The following is a 23970-nucleotide window of genomic DNA, read 5'->3' as shown; positions in this document are numbered from 1 at the left end:
ATTTCTGTCTTGGTGTCCGTATCGTCCCAATTTCTTTTTCGTTCTCTCTCTTCATAGCCTGGGGAAGCCTTTCCCTGTCGCGACAGCATAGCTGTCCCTCACCACTCACTGCTGGAAGTGGCCGGGGATAACCCGTTCAGACCCAACCACATTCAACCACTCCCACAGCCATCATGAAAGCGCCTTTAGAACTCCCGATCGTCTCTCTTCTCGCTCTTTTCCCCGTATTGCCATTGGCACAGCTAGATTGTACCAAAATCGTCGTCGATGCTAAAACGTGGGACGTGAGTAAACTAGGTGGACCGCATTCGGTTTACAACGTTGTCGATCATCCTCCCTCTGTTATCAACACCACATACACCTTAGACCTATGCAAGCCTCTGCCGAAGAATAGCCAATGCCCGAGCGGAACATATGGTGCAGTTCGCCCTCCTTCATAACTCTACCAGGTAGACTGACTAACAATACCCACTTCTTTTACTATATAGTGTGCGGTATCGAGCGAACAAAGCCCAAAGAAGGCGATGAGATCATATCGGGGACCATCCCCATAGCAGGGAACTACGCCCACAGTTCTGGCCGATCACTCGATCCCAAAATAACCCGTTTGAAGACCAGCGACTCCCAACAAGAAGGTCTTCGGATCGAACTGCATGGCGGTAAATACCTAAAGCGCGATCAACAAGCCGTGATAGAATTGATCTGCGATAAAGAGCGCAGCGGTCTAGATGACGAAGATAAGCAACAAAGACGCAAGCTAGTAGATGAAAAGCCCGACGATACAGGCCAGGAGGCTTCCGAAGGCGACGACAAGGGCAACCTTGAAAAACAGAAAAGCCTTCAGTTCAAGAGCTATGGAGAAGTTGACAAGATCGATGTATTGAGATTAAATTGGCGAACAAAATATGCCTGCGAAGGCTTTTCAGAGGGAGAAGATGGCGAGAAGTCAAACCATTGGGGATTTTTCACCTGGCTTATTATCCTGTAAGTTAACCTTTCTTGAGGATATGCTGTGTTTTCCTGGGTATTATGCTGACGTCGAATAACCCAATCCAGTCTTTTCCTCTGCGTTGCTGCATATCTCATTTTTGGCTCTTGGCTCAATTACAATCGCTACGGCGCGCGAGGCTGGGACCTGCTGCCCCATGGTGACACCATCCGCGATATCCCTTACCTTATGAAGGATTGGGGGAGAAGGGTAATAAATACCCTCCAAGGTCCCGGATCGAGAGGTGGCTATAGTGCAGTTTGAAAACTGCTCGTATGCTCTTTTTATGTGAGATGATGCTTTTGGAGGTTTTTGGTGCACCCTTTTTATTTTACCCTACCCACATAGAAGGGCCCTGGCATACACACTTTGTTGTCGCTTGAATTTAATGTCCTGGCCGGTTGTGCCATCATGTATACCATGCACCCGACCTGGCCCATTTATGTGTCCATTTTATAGCATAGGACGATCGAGCGTGGATGAAGGCTCTTCACGGTCAATGAGGTCTGGAATACCATAATGTATTTCTCACTGGCGTCATGATTTTCTATGGTTCTCTGATTCTGGTATCTGGTTTAGTTCATTTTTACTTGATTTAGGTATTGTAGGTCTTATATATAGGTATTATGGCTCAGGGTTATTGTATACGAACGCTTACACTCGAGCAGACGAGAGTGCTGAGCCATGCAGCAGAAGGATGTGATTTCAGTATAGGGAATTAATGTTCCGTTGCAATTCTTTCTATTATTGCATGTTTGCCAAAGCCAAGTCCATGAAGGATCTCACTTCGTCGTATAGATAAATAGGTAATTATGCATACTGCATTGAGAGGGTATCAGAATGGTTTAAAAAATAGGTCATTATGGGATTAAATGTGGCTGCGATGCGTATCCCGATTTGAATATCCACGGAGTTGTTATTCCAGATATTCCATCCCCGTCCGGTGCACCATTTGCCGTCCGGACCTTGCTCATCTGCAAACTTGGGAACGCATGCATATGTGCCGTGCATATTTTGTCGAGTCTCAGAGGTTAGATGGGTCACGGTTTATATCGTCACAGCGCCACGTGCCTCTTATTGGCACGGTTAAAAGTAAGCCTTGCCTCGGGTTGCATTCTCTGTCATGCCGGGGAATGGAAGGGTTCTGGCTTTGGTTATCGGTCCACCATCGAGGTTCGAGGATGCGCTATTACTTTATCTCAGTGTGGGTAGGCTGAAAACTCGTATATCAACGCTCGATCTCAACGTGATGAGATATAGGGAGAAAAGAATATTGAAAGGTCATATAATACTCGCGATCGTCATTTTTGAATTACTGATGTGGCTTGTTTGTGATCCGCTCAAGCTCTCCACAGGACGATCCAGCTTCGGTTCAATAAAGAAAGATCTTTTAGTTTCCGTTGCAGAAACCTGTCGCTGCCGCTGCTGCTTCGACAGAAGCATTTGAGTCGTTTGTTCAAGCCACTCCCAACCCTCCCAGTCCTGATCACATTCATCTTTGCGCGAAGGCTCACTTCTTGGTGGGTCTACGAATCGACCCCGTACTGGCGATGCAGTCGACGACGGAGAAGAAGTGGGCGGCGGAGTAGCTGTGAGCGGTGATTGATTCTCGCTATTCTGCCATACCCAACTGCCATCGATCCGGGCTTGGAGGTCAGCAGAAACGTATGCTAGGATTTCTTCATCGCGCTCCAAATGCATGATTTCCCCATGCTGCTGCTTTTCTAGCAGGCATTTCAGAAAGAATGAGATGTAGCGCCCAGCCGCGTTGTTCACGGTTCGTACGTCGCCAATCGCAGCGCTGGCTTGGATGCATACCAATGCAGCAGAGAATTCGGCTTTGAATAGGAGGAGAAGGATACAGCGCCATATGTGCGTACAAAGAACCGTATTTGCCGCGGCCGCAAGTAAATAGCGCCACTCTCCAGTCCCAGGTCCACTAGAATCCAAAGAGCCTGGAGAACGCATGCAACGTGTTAATATGCGAGTGGTATCATGGGCAACAGCTAGACATTGTTCTAGGGCAGTGCGTCTCATTTCGGGAGAACAAGCAGGCGATAAGTTGTGGCGATGGAGGACTAGTCTGGTGTTCTGGAGGCATATAATCGGGGGCAGCGACTGTGGATCGAGGTACTGGTTCGAGTTAACCGCATATTCCGGAGGGAAAGACCCCAGACACATCCTAAAGTGGCACTCAAATTTCTCCAAAGTCTCCGGAGAGATCACCTGCGACTTTAGTGCTTTTGCGAGTTGAGATGCAGAACGTAGAACATGAATGGTGGCAAGAAGGGGAGTAGTCCTGGGTTCTGGCGGAGCTGGAGCTCCTTCTGAGATAAGATGTTCTTCGATAGCAGATGGTAACTCGGTGTCACAATCTTCGTCATGGATCATGAGCGGCCGGCCCAGCTCCAAAACAAGAGTCCTATCAAACTGCACATCAGTATCAGAGTAAGGCTCTGAAATGAGATAGAACCCCCAAACCTTTCCCAGGCATACAAGGACCACCAAATTCGCCTTCTCATCTCAGCATCGAGAGGCGCCCAGCTTCCTGACTCGATATGCAACCCGAGATCTTGCGCTATTCTCATCGCGCAGCCCAACCAAACCCAGCTGGCCGATTTTAGATTATTTTCGTACAAGAATAGACTGATTAGCATTGCTGCTCGGGCTGGATCTACGGAGAACGAGTCCTGCCACAGGTCGGTTAAGCTAAAGCTGGTCTGAATATATTCTTTGCCTTTCACGATTAATGCCGGATCTAGGGAATGTAAGGAACCGCAAGCCAAGACTGCGAAAAAGACAGACGCCCAGCCGCGTGGAACACCACGAAGGGAGCCAGCGCGATATATTCTGTCGTAGTCGTCCAACAAGGCTGGCCAGTGAAGGATTGGGAAGATTGAGTGTATGGAGGAGAAGTAGTGCCTTAAGAGGACGTCGGCCACATTCTTCGGCGGTAGAGGTGGGAAATCACACGTTAACGGAGATTGATATCGAGTATATGACGGGGTGAGGGGGAAGTTGATCAGTCCCTGGCCGTGCTGTCGCATTTTCGAGCATACACCCGCAAAGTTGTACTTCGCGCTTGGAGTGTTGATGCGGTGTGGTCGACAACCAATCTCGGGAATTTTTGGGGTTCCATCGCTCATATCGTAATCATGATCATCAGGCTTTGGCAATCCCATGCGAAGTTGATGTAATTGCTGCTTTGCCTGCGCTAGCTGCCGTTCAAGGTCCTGGACCTGTCTTCAGATACGTTAACCCACTTTGAATGGAGGGCGGAGTTCTAGAAGACTAACTTTATAGAAGACATGCGCCTATTGGTTTCCTTGGTGAACAGACACCTCACGTTGCGGTTCGAGCATTCCGTACAGCTTGAGGATTCGGAGGCGTCGCACTATGCATGGCGCAGATATAACCTTCGTTAAACAAAGCCGGTGACCTGCTCAGCTTCACTATTCCATACCTTGACTTTTCGCTCGCGACACGCATCGCAGCTGGGGTCTTTCCTTCGCTGTCTATATGCTCGTTTGTGAGGCTGTTGGGCCGCGGGAACCACATGGCCAACGGATATATTTGTGGCTTCCACGACTGGATCTTGTGGGTGACGTGCACCAATTAGCAATGGAGGCGGAGGCGGTTGGCCAGGTCCGCTGGAAGGCCGTGAATACGGTTGTGCGTTCGGATAGGATGAGCTGAGGGCTGGAGGAGTCCCCGGGGACGCAGAATTATAAAGAAGGTGGGAGATCTTGAGTCCATTACCAGGCCGATCTGGGGAGAGAGGGCTGTGCTTAAGCGAAGATTCACGGGCTGCAGCACCCGGTTGACCGTCGGAAGTCAAGGAGGGCGAGCTGTATAGGATTGGCTGCTTTGCCTGAGTCGGCTGCGATGGGAGGTATGAGCCGTGCATTTTGTCCAGTTATTTCCCTCCCCTCGCGCTGCTCACAAGAGAAATGGTCCTAAATCTCGTCGCGACGCGACTGAATCATCGGAACGGCACAGATTTTTGGCTGAATATTCGCCGGAACTGGAACCATGTGCCCATGAGACCGAGGGAAGGGTTGGCCTTTGCCCTACAAGGAGCGGCGAGGGTAGAGCAGGTTGAAAGAAAATAAATTGCAAACGTAACTCTACGAAGGCTGTTTCGGTTACATATGTACTCCGGAGTTACAGTAATAATAGAAGGCTCAATTTTAGTTCGCGGAGGCTTCGCGATTCTCAGGGATTAGAGAGTTTAGTCAGATCGAACCGAAAGTAAATTCGCGGGAGCCCTTGGTCGTCTTATCGGGTGGATTCCCGCAGGACTTGCGCACAGCTCTGGAGCCGGCGCATCCTACCGAAATCATAATCAAACTTCGAGGAGAGTTTCAGGATTAACCTGGTTGCCGAGGTTTCGCTAAATTTTGACAGGTTGTAACGGCAGGATTCCACGGATTGTGTGGGCCCAATAAGATGACGCTGTTTGCTTTCTTGGGGTCGATAGGCGACGATCAGGCTTCTGCAGCTAGAAAATAGTGAAGGCGGAAGAAGGGCCCAAACGCGTGCCACACGCAAATGTTCCGAATATAGCCAGCCTGGGGTTGAGCCGGATGCAAGGTTCCAGTCGGTTGCTCAGACACCGGGACGAGGCTTGTACACGAGCGTATCATCCATAATCTCACGGCTCGAGGGCCGATGGCCTTTGATATTTCTGCTTTTTCTGCTGACCAATTTCTCGATAATTCGAAGTAGGCTCCGTACATGCTGCGAAATGAGCTGATTTCGTGAATATTTTCTTCAGGTTCCTTTGACTGGGAACTCAGATGCCATGATGTCCCTCGTATTCTATGATCAAGCAAGAAGTCTAGAAGGATTTTCACCTCCCCAGTGAAAACAACCTGCTCCACTGCCGTAACATCTCACTATTCTCGACTCTGTTCATGTTCAAGCTCAGTTACCAAACCAATTTCCCTTGGGAGAACAAGGTGCTTTGAACGAATGGCCCGTCAGGACCCCGTACATAGTAGTTAGCTGACCCGTAGACGGGGTTGCATGCGCGTCCTAGTATGGATGGGCATGCATGCATGGGGACGACCGGATACAGATGTACGTATGTGTTATGGAGGAACACAGACAGTCTGTTTCACCTCAAAAGTTTGCCAGACCATGTTTACCGCCTGAGAAGGGTCCCCCGATCGTCGCTGGCCCGGAAAAGTCTGAGAATTTAAGATTTGGCCGCGGGATCTCCATGATTGGAAGAACTAAAATTCGAGCCTGGACTTTGCGGTCTTATGTTCAGAATAAGCATATTGAAAGCCGGATGCCACGCTTTGTGATCCACCAACACGGGACAATGGCATGGTTTCGACTCCATGTGGCTGAGCTTGTGATACATGGACTATCACTGCAGGTGCAGGTGAAATGGGATGGTCGCTGGTCTGCAGGCAGTGAGTTATAACAGGGCTGCCCGACTGAGCGATGCCGGGACGGAGAGCGCCCAGGTCCAGGAAAGGTCTCACAGCAGATAAGGATGTGAACCGGCACGAGCAATCTTTGAGAAGCCTCGCCAGTCGGTTGGTTAACTCGCCTTGGACTCATGCGTCATACACAGCAACGCAAGGCCACACACTGCCTTCGAGCAGCGTCGGCGCGCCAGAGTCGTCTTCTGCTGTTTCCTGTCACATGGCGTTCACTCGAGCCAGAACCGAGCGAACGAACACCTTCGTCTGCTTCATCTTTCCCACTCGCTCGCTGGTCTAGCGTCTCAGCAAAGCTCACCTCACGTTGATCTGAGAATTTTTTTTTTTTTTTTTTTTTTTTTCAAACCACGCTTAATCGAGGCGCTTCGGTCGCCTCCATTTGGAACGGAATGGCGCTTCCGTACCCCGCATCTGGGATAGCTCCTCCACATGGGCCATCGCCAACTCTCCGCCTTGTGCTCCATCGAGGGATGCGACCACATCCTCCGGGCGCTCCGGGAACGTAACTTGAGAGCTCTGTGCGTTGAGCTGATGGAGATTTGCATCTTCAACTGGCTTGCTTCGGGAATTAATAATGAGTGACGCTGCATGAGCTAACGCATCAGCTCAGGCTTTCCGGCCGCCTGGGGCGTTTCGTATGGCCAACGGATGGCTTCGTACAAGTTACTTGTGTACATGGCAGCATCCGCAGCACTCGTGCCACTTTTTACTTATGGTGATCGGCTGGCCAACTGTCCCAGCCATTCAGAGTATGTAGCTCGAACTCATCTCAGGACGACGATGTGCCGGCAACAGCGATCCGCGGAGGAACCGCACCACCTTTTCCCTTTTTTTTTTTTTTATTAATTAGTTTTCATTTGCCCCTCAGCGCCTTCGTTGCCAGTTTTGCACTCCTTTAGTGGTTCCCGAGAGAGACATCGACGAGTGATAACTGGCCCAAAAAAAAAAAAAAAAAAAGCCCTGTAATAATTGATTCGCGGATCTCGACATCCCGGCAAATTAACAGATGACATATTCGAGACTCTATGTCTCCCCCAAACCCCCTTGCAAATTGGTGACTTCGTCTTCAGACGGCAAGCGGTTTACAAAGCATTCCGCGGCGACAGGCTGGGCAGAACAGGGGTAGAGTTACTCCGGATGCCATAATATCGCTGGAGTGAAGAAGCGATAATATATTATTAACGCTTCTTGCTCCGCATCCTGGGACGGAATCCTTTCGGTTGGGCAATCCGAAAAGCTAGAACCATGCGCCAGAGTCCAGAACAAAATGCTGAAAACCCAGGCAAGTTACACAGTCAGCAAGGAGGAATGCATGACTTTCTCCCATGTATCTTCCGGCAAACCACTTCATTTGATAGATTATTATTTTTATTCAGTCGCAGAGAAGCCGGACGATCGATTGCCATTCCTGAACACCAACCCATGGGACGTCTTACGTACGACTGTGTATTAGTCTCCCTGCCGAGACGGAACACACGCATTTCGGTCTCACATAACCCTAAATGAGATCAGCACATGGTTATCGTGGCACGACTTCACATCTCGAGCCCTACAATTCCGGTTCGCCCGTTTGGCGATAACCGACACCCAATCAAACCCCCGGTAAATCGGCCAAGCACTCTTCTCGCTCCCAGGGGCCCGTGCACATGGTTACGATGACCCACATTCTTGCGATGTGAGCCGTCTCAACGGCCATTGGACGGCCAAGCAACTGTGATCCTCACCCTTGGAGATATAAATAATCATAAATCAAATGTGTGCACCCTCAGTGGGTATGAAATAACTCATGAACTTCCGTGTTGCAGAGGACGTGTGGGGACGCTCCCAGCGAGAAGCGGGCCGCGGTAATGTGCCGCAATACGGAGAGTGGAGGGATCCATAGCCAGTCGCCTCCCAACATATTTTTTTGTTGTCCAACATAACCCTTCTCTTTGTTTTTTTTTCCTTTATCTTGTTGCGGGGCATTGGGAAAACCCGTCTGGGCGGAGTTCACCGTCCATGTTCCGGCGACCTGGATCCCATATTTTTGAGGAATGAAGAAGCTTTTATTCGGAAGACCCTGAACCGCAACAGCTCATCGATGTCATGATTGGAAGAACGTGAGATTGCGGCTTCTCCTCACAGGCCCACTTAACCCGCCCACCTATTCGGTTCCTCGCTTCGGCGCACAGAGCTTCCATCTTCCCGCAGATGCGGGCTTCCTTACTGTGTTTTTTGCATTTCTGTGCCTGAATGCGGTCGGGTTTCAGACGGAAAACAAAAAGAGAGAGCCAGGGCTATATCACGACCGGGATCACTGCAACCCCCTTCCCCCCTTTCTCTCGACCTCTTATTCCAAACATTTCATATCTTGTACCTTAACACGAAGTTGGTTCGAATTGAGACACGAGAAGAATTGTCAGCGAATATGGTGTCTGGCCTCACAGTAGACCTCCTTATTTGAGCAATATTCGTCCGAGATAGAGAAGTGGAGTCTCCACATGTATGTATATACCTCGGGTTAGTGTGCCTTCTTTTGGGGCAGTCAAGTTTGCGTTTGTCTCCGCAGAGAGAGGGGAACCGGCAAACGCCTCTATTTACTCAGCGAGATCCGCATGCGGCTCCAGATCCCATGTGATGTCGGCGCTGAGAGGTTGAAACATTGACAGGTATCATGCCACCGAACGTGTAGGGCCCCCTTCGCTATGATAAGCCAGTAGCATCATGGCTTATAGAACCCAAATTGATCCATCAAGACCACTATCAGTTCCAGACAATAAGCGGGACTAACGAGCAAAGGAACCTCCCAAACCAAAGTAACTAAAGTGAGAGAACTCCATAACACCCTTGTATGCACTTCAAAACCCCCCTCCGCTAAAAGTACCCGCCTGATGCATGCGGATAAAGTGAAAACCCAAGACAAATCTAGAATCAAGATTGCGCTTCTTTCTTCCCTTTGACTTCTTCCCACTTGGCAAGGATCGTGTTAATAATTTGCGCCAGGCCTGCGGTCTCCTCCTCCGCCACCTGGCCAGAAAGGTCGATACTACACCCCACGTAGACAGGCATATTCATCCTGCGGGCCAATGCCTGGGCCGTGCGCCTGGCGTAGTCGATGGTGTTTGGGGTAGTATACATCGATGTGGCCAACGTATCACCATGATGCAGGCGCTATTAAAACGCGAAATGCGGGGATGAAGTTAGCAGATTGTGGTTCAGTGCTCCTTGCCCTGCCGCCGGAATATTCAATGGAGTTATGAAATTTCGAAGGAATGTCCGACAAAACAGGACTTGTGCTATCGACCGGGCAGATGGGAAAGGAATGAAAAGGCATAGATGAGAAACTACTGAACAACAACACCGGGAAAATTGCGTATTGGATATAAAAGCCGGGGGTGTACATCGTGTTATACCATGGAAAACAATATCCACCCCATCTTTTGAACATGAAAAATGAAAGATTTTAATTCCGGGGGAAATTGATGGAGACCTACATTGGGCATCGCATAGACGAAACTCCCCATTGGCCTCGTAACGCCTTTTGATTCACCGGTTGAAGTAGTTGTAAGAAACACCATGGTTGTCGTTGCGAGGAAAGTGAGATGGATATGAAGTGTTGTATAGAGAGCTCTGGGAAGCGGGAAGGAGACCTCGATGGGTGAGGCGGATGGTGATTTTGCGTCTTGCGTCATGGCTATTGGAACTGTGGTTTATTGTTTCTGATGTGAGCTTGAGTTATATCCCGCAAAAAGATGTAATATCGCGATGCTCTCCGGCAAAAGAGATGTTGTGGCAAAGCAGAACAAGTCTTAGTAATAGATACATGGGACTGAAATCCCAATACAAATTCACCGCTCGGCGTCTCAGCGGCGGCTCGGGCGTCTGCACGCCGAAATCTGCCCCTGGAGTTGCCGGGACGCTAACCCAAGGCCATCCCCGCGATTAGTGGTGAAATTTATTTTGTGTACGCGGATTTCACCCAAACTTACTAGCGTGCACCGCCCGCCAGCCAACCAGACGCTGGCATTTTGCCCGCGTCCCAACCGCATCAGCCCACTTCGACCTTCTTCGATGATCGGGTTGCAATGGACGGTCGATGCCAGATACCCCTGTGAAGGGATATAGCAATAAGCTCCTGGATATACATACATGTAGAGCTATTTTCCCCCGGGGACTCAGCGAAGAAAGGGAAACTGGTTCCGTCAAAGTGTCATCACTGTCGTTCACTCGCCGCTCGCGACCTCAAATGTCAACGGAAGAAAGGCAGGACATGGAGGATGGGGAGCAAGACGAATGGGGAGGAGAATACGATCCGCTGTCAGACCCCCAAGAGCGCAGGGTTCTCTTTGCAGCGTTGGATTCTTTCAGGTATGAACCGAACATCGAGCTTGGGTGCCGAGCACAAGAGTCGCACGCAGGAATTCAAGAACGGAGAAAACCTCTAGCAGCTATGCATAGATACACGTTGCCTTACTTGTACCTTGCTCAAACATCATCTTTTAGCATCAATATTCCCAGCCGAAACCATGCAGCCCGTCCTGTGTAGCGGAACTGGAGTTGCTACCTTCCAATTTACCACAGTTGCGCTAACATGCTAATACCAGTCAATACCGCCGTTTTCTGCACCGAAACATAACCCACCGCCGTCGCCAATCATTCTACTCCCTGCCATCTTTCCACTGGGCAAAGCTCTCCAATCCCCCATTTTCCATGCTGGACACATTCAACAAGATCGACGACGCCATCGACACCAACGCTGACATCGCAGAGGCCATTCTCGCCACTGGCCTGCCGTCCTTCGGCCTTGCACCAGAACCAGCGGAGCACGATCCCAGGAATTGGCGCAACAGGGCCACCCCGGAAGATATTAACAAGGCGAACTCGACCATTCGCCAGTTCTTCCGCGACTGGAGCGCCGAGGGACAGCATGAGCGAGATATTTCATACGGACCAGTGCTACAGGCTTTGCGCGATGAATTCGGCGAGCGGCCCGCGCCGGGGACGAGGGTGCTAGTTCCTGGTGCCGGGCTGGGAAGGCTGGTCTTTGATTTAAGCATGGCGGGATATTCCGCTGAAGGAAACGAGTTCTCGTATCATCAACTGATAGCGAGCAGTTGGGTACTGAACCACACCCGGAAACCAGAGGAATTTGCGCTTTATCCGTTTGCGATGGGATTCTCCAACTTGAAATCTAGAAGTCAGCAGCTCAAGAAAGTGATGATTCCCGACGTTCATCCTGGCTCTGCTGTGACGGTGCAAGGCTTGCTTCCGGAAAACGAGCGCACGATGGGCTCGATGAGCATGACGGCAGCAGATTTTCTTATTCAGTACGCTGAGCCAGAGTGCACAAATGCGTTTAATGCGGTGGCAACGGTTTTCTTCATCGATACCGCACCGAATCTTATCCGATATATCGAAACCATTCACAATTGCTTGAAGCCAGGTGGGCTCTGGATTAATGTTGGCCCGTTACTGTGGCACTATGAAGACAGGCATAATGGTAGCCAGAGCAAGAGTGGGGGTGCCGAGACGGATGATGTTGAGAAGTTGGGCATCGTGGAGCCCGGCACTGTTGAATTCACGGAGGAAGAGATCTTCCAATTGGTTGAGTCTATGGGCTTCGACATTCGAAAACATGACAAGGAAGTGCGGGAGTGTGGATATATTCAAGACCCGGAGAGCATGTTGCAAAATACGTATAGACCGTCCTATTGGGTGGCGGCTAAAAAATAGGTTGTTTATGAGTTTCATTTCGAACGTTGGGTATACATTTTGGGACACTGCCTAATCCTTGACGCTTCGTTGGCCACAGAATCATTCGTGGGTCTTTGGATGGGGGTTTGAGCTTTATTTTATCATTAAGAAACAATCTTGTGGTAAAGGATGACGAAAAAAAAAATCAGCCGTTGAATGTACTTCTCGGGCTGGTGAATTGGATTTGCTTTTCATCCAACGGGCAACCATGATCAGGAAACATAGAGCACGAGCGGCAGCTCAAGGTGGTCGAACTGAACTGATCAAGGAGTCGGAGACCAATCAGCCAATTGTCATAGGTTTCCATCTTTCACAACCGCAAGCCTGCATAAAACTGAAACGTCAGGCTTAGAAAATCTATAAGATGTCGATCCGCTGACGAACAGTCTAGGACATTCCTCGTCTGCCCCCGCAAGCTTGATAATGAAACGGTGTCGGAATCGCCGAGGTGCTCTAACCTGAAGATACCCCACAAGAACATGGGAGTGTCCAACGTAAGGGGGAAAAAAATAATCTACATGGGGATGGTGCCCTGCTTTATGTTAAATCTTTAGAAATGATTGGGGCTCCCCTTGGCGAGTTCGTCAGGTTTTCAGACACTGGGAATCTGCCAAGATGGGATGTGGTATCAACATGATGATGAACCGGCGGTACGGCGGCATAGTGGCACCCGACTGGGGGCAAGTGGATGACACTTTGCGCTCCAGACCCAGCAAATCTGTGATAGAGTTGAGTGTTTAAGGCTGGACCTGGGTAGTTAACATGGGGCCGCTGCGCAGGTGTGGTGTTAAAAGAGCCAGGGACGCCTCTGGAAAACTCGTAACCCTGCTCAATGCCTGCTCTCAATCCACTGGCTGGGACTCTTGAACCCAACACAAAAAGCAGGATCGCGGCTTCGAATGGGATACAAGGATGTGAGGGCTGATCCAAATCTAATGTTCGGAAATCAAGCACGACATCATCTGTGTTCACAGTGTCATCAAGGAGCACCTGCCTTTGATTTCTCCGCAGCTGGCCGACGGTATGCCGCGCGCGCATCTGGAACGTCTTGTTGGCGCCCAAAGGCGTGTTCAATCATGCCTAACGGTCCCGATGGGGGTATCAGGATAAGTGTCCTCGGACGAAAACTTCCGTCCGGGTGTGGCCAGGGGTTAAAAAAAAAAAACTGATGCGATATCGCTCTCGAACGTCCAAGCCAAAATACATCGACCGGCCAATCGTGCGTTCACGAAGGATATGATCCGTGACTAGTTCGTTTTGACCGTCTAGAAGGAGATATTCGAGGCCATCAATGGGATTTCCTTCGTTTCATGTCGACATAAAGCTCAGCAGTGCATCGGCACTTGAATCAACAGCTGCTGCTGCATTGTCAGCATCAGACGAAATTCTCACTAGTTAACAAGTCAAACTAAAACGAACGGGCGTTACATTACGAACCCCGCTGCGAGTCAGGTGATTTTAAGCGCCAAGGACTGATGCATACGGTACCGTTACTAGCTCCGGAGCATTTCGTTGGCCGCCGTGCTCCATCGCCCAGAGGCTGGTTTGGTTGGGGCGACGAGCTTGACCCAGCCCTGGATGGGGTCCCTGGGGACGGTGCTGGGGCGGCATCGTCCCTGTTGCGGAACCTGCCAAGGGTCTGCATCGTTCTTTGCTGCGGTTCGCAGGAGATGGCAGAGCGCTGATGGATATGGTCACGACAGAGTTGGAACTCTTCTCTCGAATGTCCTGCACTTCCGTCGCTACGTGATAGTATCTACCTCAGTTATAGAGCACATGTTGCCTGACCAGTCGCTGACTCGTCCCAAATGCGGCTCTTTGTTCACACCATGAGAAACATCCAGCCCTGCATATTACCCCGTACATCATGATCCAGTCCACAGCTTGAAGGACGGGGCACATTCTCGGAAGGCAGTGAAACATGAACAAGCACGGGGTTACAGATTCTTTGACAAAGAAAAAGAACGATTCCCCTGAATGACGAAGGGCTCATCGCCTCCAAGCTCCTGGCAGCGCCGTTGTTGTTTTTTCCTTTTTGGTGGGTGGAACTACGGAGTATTCCTCCGCCGAAAGCCACCGCTTTTTCAGGACTCAGCCTCATGGATCTGTAACCGTATTACTGTATTCTGGGACTTCGATTACGGCGATGGGCGTATCAATTGGCTGGTATTTGGGCCTAATTGAGACCAAGGCTAGCTTGATATAGTTAGTGTCATCTATCAGTTCGCTATTATGGCGAATCGTAGCGGAGATAGATTTCAGACCGCGGACAGGCGTGACAGTACGGCGTCTTGATGTTACATCCGATGGACACGGTATCGCCATTCAGGCCATATTAATAGTAACCTCCATCTTTGTCATGAACCACAAACCACCATCCAACCCCCTCCCTTCGCAGCCCCCAGTCAGTCTTTCCCCTCCATCCGTTCGTATTCAACTGCGAGCCTCACTCCGCAAATCCTCTCTCGTGCTCTCGCTTTTTGCCTCTCTCTTCTTTCATCTCTGCTCTTCCCTTGCTCCCCCTTCCCCTCCCCTCCCCTCTCCTCTTCTTCTCTCCTGTCGCTCTAATACTCCCTTCAGTCTTGCGGGTTTCTTGCCTGCAGTCATCACATCCTTTTATGGACTCGATGAGCTCTCGGTTCAAATCTTTTGTGTTTGTATCAAAGCGCAAGGCAACAACGTCCGCTGCATCTATCACCTCAAACAACGCCTCCACCTCTCCCCAGTCAGGTCCCAATTCGTCTTCAGCGAGCCTCCCCATGAACAACCCAAACCACCTGGGCCGCCCACCGAGCTACTCTTACACCGCTGGTGGGCGACCGGCAAGCCCGTTGCCACCAGGACAGCATCAGCAGCTGGCCCATCATCCTCCTCCTCTCAATACTGGCGTCGGGTATTCCCATCACGGACATATGGCCGGTGCCGCTCCGCCTCCCCCCGGCTACGGCTACCCTCACCCGCAGCATACCAGCATTCCTCCTTCCATATCACAGTATCCACCTGGCCGACCTCACACTGAGCTGGAAGGTGGTGGCAGGAGCAAGGCCCAGCTCATCGTCGGTATTGATTTCGGAACTACGTTCTCCGGTGTCGCTTACGCGTTTGCAACAAATACGGAAGCGAGAGAAGACATAATAACCGAATGGCCTGGTGCCGGAATCCATATAAAACAAAAGGTATGTCTACAGCCTCCCAGAAACGGAATCATGTTGATTGTCAAACTCACTGTGACTTTTTCTTGCAGATTCCCACTGTTTTATACTACGACCAGTATCAAAAGGTAGTGGGATGGGGTCCGGATATCGCCGACGCGCTTGCTCCCACTGGTTATCCAAAACAAGGCGTCCAAAAGGTTGAATGGTTTAAGCTGCAGTTAATGATCTCAGGGAACACATACATCGATCCCATTAATTTACCCCCTTTGCCTCCAGGAAAGTCAGAGATCGATGTTGCAGCCGACTATCTGTTCAAACTCCGCGGAGCAATGAGAAATCAATTACTCAAGACTCTTGGCGAGGTGTTCACACGAGAGGAGCGAAACATTCGTTATTTCTTAACTGTGCCGGCCATCTGGAATGATGCCGGAAAAGCCGCTACTCGTGCAGCTGCTATCCAAGCTGGGTTTTTGCGTGACGAGAACGACAACCGGCTCACTCTTATTACCGAACCTGAAGCAGCAGCTATGTTTTGTGCAAAGAGCGGCCTCCTTAGTCTGAAGATGCATGATGCCATTCTGATCGTGGATTGCGGCGGTGGCACCGTCGATCTTATCGCATATGAAGTTGAAGAAGAACACCCCTTCTCTGTGTGTGAATGCACCGCTGGTTCTGGAGATTCTTGTGGATCCACCGCACTCAACAGAAACTTTAGCAACATTCTAAGAGCAAAGATTCGAAAAATGAAGTTGCCGGATGGCTCGAGGACGGCTGGAAAGGTCTATGCCAAATGTATCATGGATTTCGAAAACAGAATCAAGGCAGACTTCCGGAACAATGGCCAGAAATGGGCTGTCGATGTCGGAATTGAAGCGGACTTCCCAGATGCCGGCATCGAAGAGGGGTATATGACTTTCACCAATGAAGAAATTCTTCAATGCTTTGAGCCCGTTGTGAATAGGATCTTGGAGCTTGTGCGAAACCAGATCATCGCCATTCAAGCCCAGAATCGACCTCTCCAGGTAAGTTGCTTTGGTCCAAACCTCACTCGAAACCTGCTGAATTTCACTCCAGAATATCCTTGTCGTTGGTGGCTTTGGTGCATCCGAATACCTCTTCCAGCAGATCAAGTTACATGTTCCCCCACAATATCAAACCAAAGTCGTCCGACCAATGGACTCTGTTGCTGCTATAGTCAAGGGTGCTGTCACGGCTGGTATCACCGAACGCGTCGTTACCTCTCGCGTGGCCCGTCGCCACTATTTAATGGCAACGTTGCAACCATTCAAAGAAGGTCACCACCCTGAACAATATCGTGTTCCGAGCTTGGATGGTAAGGACAGATGCAAGTATACTCGGCAGATTTTTGTCCAAAAAGGCGAAAGAGTCAAGATTGGAGAACCGGTTAAAGTCAGCTTCTTCCGTCAAGTTGCTCCTGGTGCAACTCTGATGTACGAGGATATCCTGTACGCTTGTGATGAGGATGTGTGCCCGGAATACACTAAGGATCCACGTAAGTTTTCCTGTGATGCGTTGAATCTACCACGTTCGGGTTCTGATTATCTTTGCAGGTATCAAGGAAGTCGTCACTCTTACATCAGATCTTTCTCGGAAGAACCTCGAGAAAGATTTTGAACGCATGGATACTCCTCAAGGCACGTTTTATCGAGTTTACTTTGACATTTATCTTACCCTCGACGGAAGCGAATTTAATGCGGAGCTCGTCTGCCAAGGAGAGGTCATGGGCCGATGCTCTGCCCGATTCCGGTAAACGGCTTCTTTGCAGCATTTTTCGTTTCGATTTCGCATATAATCAGCGATCCGAAACGGAATGCCCCGCATATCTCTCAATCATGGAAATATGGAAAAGCTGGAGTTCAGGATGGTACAAATTCGATGATAGATCTCCTTACATTTTCTCGCCATTCAGGTTGTTGAGATGTGTTTTCCCCAACACTCAACTTTAAACCCAACCTACAAACATTGTCAATGGTTACCTGTTTCTTTTCGTCCCATCTCGAGCAATGATGTTATGGCAATGTGATACCCCCCCTTTTTTTCATATTTATTCACTTCTATGCCCCTTAGTACCATTTTCGCTGCCATTTATTCTCATTCCTACCGGTATACAATTTGAAACTTCTCTTCCCCTCGCCTTGGATACTTCAATGCCAGGATAGATTTGGTATTGACAACCAGGTTCTATCTTAAATATGTGCACAATTCTGCTAAGCCGGTCCTGTCCGGTGCTACACGATAGCTGGGTGGCCTTTAGCTGTTTTGAACAGAAACATCATGAGAAGCTGGGATGAAACCCTTTTTTTTTTTTTTTTTTTCTTTCCTTTTTTTGAGATTTTAGCAAATGGCCATCTTCTCCCTTATCTTCTTTCCCTTGCAGAGTTTGGGTTCTATAAGGCAACTGCCCTTTAATAGTCCGAAGCAATTCTTGTTGAAGGAAATTATCCACGGTGCGTCGTGTGGATTCATTTCAGCCTACATTCAGAGTGCCTTGATATCACCGTGTCTACTGAGTACGCTGTCGTTTCTCCCTATGAGCTTTGATATCTACTGCCCGACTTGGTAATATATGTTTCTAGCGAGAAAGTAGTCATCACACAGAGTAAATTGGAATTTATAGATAACTATATGCACCGATAGAAAAGCTTAGCTAACCGACTCTTTGAGTACGGAGTATGTACTGTAGTTACGGGGTCCCACTTCCCGAGACCTTATGCTTGAGCCCCACGGACTCCTAGAGTGATGCCAAGCGTTATCGTCTTCATCGCGCTTCAGCAAGGGAATCGCTCATCCGCTCGTTATCCTAATATAGACCTTTAGGGCGTAATACCACAGAAATGCTTTTACGGGAGGAAACCCAACTAGCTCTCTAATTATACACCAAGGTCAACCAAGCTCAGCAAGCACATGCAGATCCAGCATCTGGCGCCGATTCTCTAGGCAGCGCCGTAGCAACAGCATTCGCCTTCACCATGACCTCATCCCATTCTTTATCCGCCTCGCTGAGCCAAGTAATCGCCCCTCCAGCACCTAGCTCAAGCTGCTTTCCATACTTTACAATCGTACGGATAACCACCGACTGATCGACGGTGCCGCTGGCGCATAGATAGCCCAGACTGCCGGAGTATATGCCGCGCTCGCGGTGCTCTTCCAGGCCGTCGAGGATTTGCACGGCTCTGAGTTTGGGAGCGCCCGTCATGGATCCTGGTGGGAAGCATCGCTCGAGAACCTGGACGCCGCCGACGTTGGGGGCGATGTGGGATTGAATGGTTGTGACGAGCTACGGAAATGTGGTCAGCTAGGGGAAGAAAAAAAAGGCCAGATTCTTTGGGGGGCATTGGTGTATTATGTCGGATATACCTGATGTACTGTTTCGTAACTTTCAACGTGGAGTAGTTTCGGGACCTTGATTGATTTTGATGGAGAAATGTTGTGGAGGTCGGCGCGGATAAGATCGACAATCTAACCATGATGATCACATTCGAATTAGTGTGCATGATTTTTCGACAATCGGACGGGAGAGGGCTTGTTTTACCATTAAGTTCTCGGCGAGCTCCTTGACATCCGTCGCTAACTGATGTTTTCTCCGCTCGTCTTCTTCTTTGTCTGGGCTGACGGCAAGGGTTCCCTTTATTGGTTTCATTTCAGCCACGCCATCAGCATCTATGGAGATAAACCTCTCGGGCGACGAAGAGAGTATGGTGGTCTCGTTGACACGGAAGTCTATATACGCTGAGTAAGGGGCGGGGTTACGTTCTCGAAGGGAGAGATATAATGCGTATGGGTCAACATCCGGACACGATGCCTTGAATTTTGTCGTGATTGTCACCTCATACGCCTCGCCCTCCTTAATGGCATTCTGTGCGGCCCGGATCTTCTGGCTGTACGATGCTTCGTCGTCCAGGGCCGTAAACCTTGGTAATGGGCTTGGTGTGCTAAGCGAATGCGAGTCATCCGGGCCAAATACCCTCTTAATCCATGTCAGCAGGGAGTCAAATTCAGCCTCCGTTTGGCCAACCGGTGAAGATGCATTTATAAAGTCCCCGATTGGATCCTCCTGGCCGCGACGAATTAAGCTAAATAACTTCCATTCTCCGGTGTAATTGTCCAGGCGAAGCACATTGGTGGCTAGCATGTGCTGGCTATCCGGGAGTGTGTCCATCTCCTGGCCTGGTTTATCAGGCGAGTAAGTGTAACCCGACAGAGCTTCGCGCTTCAATTCATAGCCAAAGTAGCCTATTAACCCCACCTGGAACAGTGGTTGGCCGACCTCGGCTTCTTGGTCAAGGAGCTTTGGGTCAAGGACGTCGACATTTCTTTGAATAATCGTTGAATGGAAGTGATCTAGCCATGCCCAATAGGAGGTTTGAAGCTGCTCAGACTTCAGTCGCTTTCCTCGCTGGTATATAGATAGGATCTTAGATCGGGAAGAATAGCTGAGATTCAACGATGCAGCGGCCAGGTAGGAATTCCTTGAATGTACGTCACGGACCTGATTTGAATGAGTTACCACCTACTCCATCGTCGAAACATGGATGCAGTCTGGCACTTACCCTTGCACTATCAAGCCATGCCTCACCGTCTGCAGAAGTGTTGCGAATGGCTGCATCAAATACCACCTGTGCTGCAGGTCCCCTTCCAAGGGCCATCGACTTGATGTAATAATGCCGTGAATCTGCACGATGATCTCGACGAGCCGGAGGGATTTCTCCCAGGATAATCTCCCTGGCTTCCCTGACGATGGCACCTTTGTTGAGAATGGAATCGGGCAGAGAGGCATTTTCGGCAATACATCTCTGGGGCCAGCCACTTCCAGTCCAAAACTGAAGAACAATATTTCGGAAGTTATTGATTATCTGCTGGCCATGCGTCGAACACACACTCTCAGGATGCCATTGGGTTCCAAATATCGGACGATTTCGATGCTGAACGCCCATGACAACCCTTGTTGACGGATCCTCAGGGTCGAATGTCCATGCTGTAAGCTCTAGCTCGTCTGGGAGGTCTTCGGCCGCATTTTAACATTAGCTAGAAAATATAAATGTCGTGGAAGGGTTTAGCCAACCTTTGGAGTCCAAGACCAAACTATTATACCTAACCCCTTTGAATTCCTGGGGAAGATTTTTAAATATACCAACATCTGTATGGCCGATTCTGCATACTTGGCCATGCTTGATATTAGGGGTGTGGATGATTTTGGCACCGAATGTAGTGCCAATCCCCTGGTGTCCTAGACATATGCCCAAAATCGGGATGTTTGATTCTTTAATCAACTTGGAGTTAAATCCAAAATCAGATTCTTTATTTGGAGTTCCAGGTCCTGGAGACAGGATGATCGCATCCAATGAAGGTAAAATGGTGTCCTTAAACGTATCCCTGCCAATCGTCTGTCAACACCAACCTGACCATGTGGCGGCAAGGGAATACCGGGTATTGGGTATCACCAACCATGAGAACTGATCAAAACGAACCACAGCTACACTCCATTCGGGATATGGCACATCTCCAGCTCCTCGCGAGGTGTTTTGGAGCAATTGAAGGAGATTGTTTGTGTATGAATCGTAATGATCAATGATAACAGCTCGCAAAGTCCCCGAGCGACCCATTGCAATCGCCTTCTCGTTTTTTCTTGAAGAGTATCAGGCTTGAAACCGCTGATTCGCGGCTAGACAATTCAAGTGCTTATTTTCTCTTCAATGAGCATGGCAATTACCAATGATTAACGCTCTCGAGACAGCGGAAAAGCAGAGCCAAGGGAGCACAAGCCAATAGTGCCCCGTCCAGACCAATATTCAAAAGGCTACGGTTTGGACCTCGATATCATGCAGCCTGAGATAAGTCGATGTCGCTAGGCGGACTTGGTTATCATCGGCGCTACCAGCGTGCTTTGTGGAGAATGGCGAGGCCTAGTTATGAATCACTGGCCCGCCTAGTCTGCTTCAGAAACTGACGGCCGCTCAGCTACTAAGCTTCGAGATCGAACATAGAGTAATATCAAGGACCTTTTTTCGATCATAAAATAAAGTATCTTTCCCTGGTGTTTGTGCTCCAGCGCCAGAAAAGTGGTAACTAATTCACTAATTGTGGTCCTGAAAATTAGGGGGCGAAGCGCAGGAAAGAAACCCGGGAATCATAGAACAGTGGGCACGGTCAAGCGGCACTCCAGAAACACAGCCTCTGTTCGTCACTGATATCGAATGCAGGTCATATCCTACCATCACATCCACAGCACAGAGATGGGATGAAAGATTTTTAGTGTCACGTGCAATAAGTACTTGACAGGTTTTGTGTCTTGGAATATTTAAGACTTCCCGCTAAAACTCTATTGCAGGTCAACAAAAAGTCCGCTTCATCTGCATTCCAGGAGCCTTAATAACATGTTGGGCATGATATACAACTTCATATAAGATGTCTGAGTTTGTCTCCTATTTGGAGCTTCACTAAAGGGGCCAGCTCTTGTTTTTCTATTTAGTCAGTTAGCACGAAGAAGTTGTTAATGTTCAGAGACAACATTCATCACTGATGGTTTTTGATGAAACATCTCCTGGAGAGTCTCTGCGTGGTGTTGGATCCAGGATGCATGCAACTATCAACTCTCAGCTTATCCAGGCGGTCATCTCCTTGACCTTAGTTTCGGATGGCATCAGTTCTGGCGGAAATGGCTGAACTCTTGTCCCATGGACTCTAGCTTGCTCCAATAACAGCTGGAAAATGGCTGTCCACCCGGAAAAAGCACAAGCACTCCATGCCACTCGCTGGTCCTCACTTAGGGAAGAAAAATAAAAAGAAAAGGGAATTGAAAAAAAGGTGGAATGCTGAAAATTTCAAGGCGTGGTCCATGGACCAATACAAGATGCGAAATCCCTCATGGAAAGGTTGTTGAATGTTTTCAAGCATTCAAACGTTAATGTGTTCTATTCTTTTTCATTCTTCCTCTCCTGTAGCTACAGTCAAAGTGGTGGTATCATCTTAATGTTAACTTGCTACGGAAACCAGCTAGGCCCCAGTACTGGGTGAAACCCGAATGAAAATTTGCAATCTGGCTTTACATCTGGATCCGACACTGGCGCGTGATGATGAATTTTCGGCCCTGGTTTTACACATAAACCAGGGAGCTCGACCTACGGAATGGTTCTCTGTCCACGTATGTGCATGATGTCGTGGAACAGGTCGTCAAGCATAGCCAGTACTACCACCTTACGCAGCAGTCCGTCCAAAGGGAGACTCGGGCTTATGAGGTGGACCGATCAAACGCATCCATGCATTCTGGATTCTGGCAATGACCTATGGCATCAGATTCGTCATCTCCTAACTTGAGTTGTAACTCTGTACTGCTCGTCGCTGGAATTGGGACCTATTTCAAGCCCTTAACAGTTCTTTAACAATTCGTTTTACAGAGCATGAGATTTTGGGCTGATGCCCCGTACTTCATACTTATATTCGTATCTGTCATGCATAGGCGGATAAATAATAGAACACTGCCAATCAGATCGATGCCTTGCTTGTCCGTGAGAGTGGAGTGCAGGTGCAAACATATGCACGGCAATACCGACTAGCCCTTCAACCGCAAAAGAAAGAATAGTTAGAATGTTTCCCTTGCAGAGTGTTTAAGGCAGCGAAACACAGTACGGCTCGGGTAGTTGGACACATGCGATGACGGAAAGCAATTTTGCTTCATCTACTTTGTGCCTTGGCGGTTGTAGCGGTCGGCACCTTTCATTTTTCAATATCCATTATAATTTTATAATCGCGGGTAGGGCGCAAAATGGTTAATGGGATCAATATCCACCCGCCGCCGTCGTGTGCACATTCGGTTTCTTTCGCAATCGACTGACGCTAGGGTGCTGGTTTTATCTTAAATTAGTAAGTTCATACCTAGGTGGCCATACCCCCTTGGCCTGTACGCAGATTTAAGGCCCAAATCATGACTTGAGGCCGTCATACGTTTCCAGGGCCGCCAATTTGATGCACCTGTTGCTCTGGCTCAGAGGTAGCCGGGAGCCATCTGTCAAGATTCGAGGGGAAGAAATAAAGGAGCTGGGTTGGCGCTGTTCAGATGCGAGAACGCATAATGCATTTATGCAAGTCGTTCAACGGCTTGTGGATACATGATCGCTGTCGCACAGCTATCATCGTGTTTAGCGTCGAGTCAATTGCGACATCCATCGGGACTACTGTATGACTCGACGTTCCAGGTCGCCAGGGGTGGAGTCGCGTCCTTAAATGTTTCGGGGATGCTTGGAAGGATGCTTCTAGGGGATCTACGGGGTCATGGAACACGTACTCCTATGAACAAAGAACCCCCATCGTTCCAGAAACCGCGATTCGTCATATTGCTTCCAGCTTGAAAACGATTCCGGCGCCGAATGGTCCGTAATGGCGCGAACAATCCGACGGGTTTCTTATATTATTTTATTTTATTTTCTGGCGGCAAGGGCGTTTTAGATTCGAACGAGGCTTGAGCACCCAGGTCTGAATAGAAGGCCGACCTGTGTCAATTATTATCCTTCGGCTGTATCGGAAAAACAAATTTATCTTAGCTCATTCGCAGTGGCGTCAAGATCGGTCCCGAGAATCTGTCTTTGGAACCCGGTTCTGCGAATTCATTCGTCAATCAAGT

General features: G+C 49.3%; 7 protein-coding genes across 7 annotated transcripts; 3 read left to right on the top strand and 4 right to left on the bottom strand.

Moving 5' to 3' along the window:
• Nucleotides 1-173: 173 nt before the first annotated feature.
• CIMG_03220 (autophagy protein Atg27) lies at nucleotides 174-1627 on the top strand (the record flags this gene model as incomplete). The annotated part of the gene is made up of 3 exons (XM_001243778.2): nucleotides 174-417; nucleotides 489-984; nucleotides 1057-1627. 3 exons carry the CDS (start codon nucleotides 174-176, stop codon nucleotides 1250-1252), a joined length of 936 nt encoding a protein of 311 aa, XP_001243779.2. The 3' UTR covers nucleotides 1253-1627.
• An 83-nt stretch (nucleotides 1628-1710) lies between these two features.
• CIMG_03219 (transcription factor) lies at nucleotides 1711-4895 on the bottom strand (the record flags this gene model as incomplete). Its single annotated transcript, XM_001243777.2, has 4 exons — nucleotides 1711-3410; nucleotides 3470-4231; nucleotides 4285-4382; nucleotides 4452-4895. 4 exons carry the CDS (start codon nucleotides 4893-4895, stop codon nucleotides 2270-2272), a joined length of 2445 nt encoding a protein of 814 aa, XP_001243778.2. The 3' UTR covers nucleotides 1711-2269.
• A 3987-nt stretch (nucleotides 4896-8882) lies between these two features.
• Nucleotides 8883-10158, bottom strand: CIMG_03216 (uncharacterized protein). The gene is made up of 2 exons (XM_001243774.2): nucleotides 9918-10158; nucleotides 8883-9594 (listed from the first exon to the last, which is right to left on the bottom strand). The coding sequence occupies exons 1-2, from the start codon at nucleotides 10113-10115 to the stop codon at nucleotides 9355-9357; spliced, it is 438 nt and encodes a 145-aa protein (XP_001243775.1). The 5' UTR covers nucleotides 10116-10158; the 3' UTR covers nucleotides 8883-9354.
• A 361-nt stretch (nucleotides 10159-10519) lies between these two features.
• On the top strand, nucleotides 10520-12383 carry CIMG_03215 (uncharacterized protein; the record flags this gene model as incomplete). Its single annotated transcript, XM_001243773.2, has 2 exons — nucleotides 10520-10791; nucleotides 11028-12383. 2 exons carry the CDS (start codon nucleotides 10520-10522, stop codon nucleotides 12154-12156), a joined length of 1401 nt encoding a protein of 466 aa, XP_001243774.2. The 3' UTR covers nucleotides 12157-12383.
• A 331-nt stretch (nucleotides 12384-12714) lies between these two features.
• On the bottom strand, nucleotides 12715-13970 carry CIMG_11073 (uncharacterized protein; the record flags this gene model as incomplete). The annotated part of the gene is made up of 1 exon (XM_012358225.1): nucleotides 12715-13970. The coding sequence occupies exon 1, from the start codon at nucleotides 13213-13215 to the stop codon at nucleotides 12715-12717; it is 501 nt and encodes a 166-aa protein (XP_012213648.1). The 5' UTR covers nucleotides 13216-13970.
• A 734-nt stretch (nucleotides 13971-14704) lies between these two features.
• On the top strand, nucleotides 14705-17899 carry CIMG_03214 (uncharacterized protein). The gene is made up of 4 exons (XM_001243772.2): nucleotides 14705-15353; nucleotides 15422-16354; nucleotides 16407-16845; nucleotides 16904-17899. The coding sequence occupies exons 1-4, from the start codon at nucleotides 14805-14807 to the stop codon at nucleotides 17101-17103; spliced, it is 2121 nt and encodes a 706-aa protein (XP_001243773.2). The 5' UTR covers nucleotides 14705-14804; the 3' UTR covers nucleotides 17104-17899.
• Nucleotides 17900-18246: 347 nt separating this feature from the next.
• CIMG_03213 (PapA protein) lies at nucleotides 18247-21592 on the bottom strand (the record flags this gene model as incomplete). Its single annotated transcript, XM_001243771.2, has 6 exons — nucleotides 20799-21592; nucleotides 20416-20726; nucleotides 19904-20355; nucleotides 18886-19842; nucleotides 18711-18812; nucleotides 18247-18630 (listed from the first exon to the last, which is right to left on the bottom strand). The coding sequence occupies exons 1-6, from the start codon at nucleotides 20954-20956 to the stop codon at nucleotides 18247-18249; spliced, it is 2364 nt and encodes a 787-aa protein (XP_001243772.2). The 5' UTR covers nucleotides 20957-21592.
• Between the last annotated feature and the right edge of the window lie 2378 nt (nucleotides 21593-23970).

Source organism: Coccidioides immitis (genome assembly GCF_000149335.2).
Source record: "Coccidioides immitis RS genomic scaffold supercont3.6, whole genome shotgun sequence".
NCBI lineage: Eukaryota > Fungi > Ascomycota > Eurotiomycetes > Onygenales > Onygenaceae > Coccidioides > Coccidioides immitis.
The sequence above is the reverse complement of the archived record's forward strand: the minus strand, read 5'-3'. Positions and strand labels throughout refer to the sequence as shown.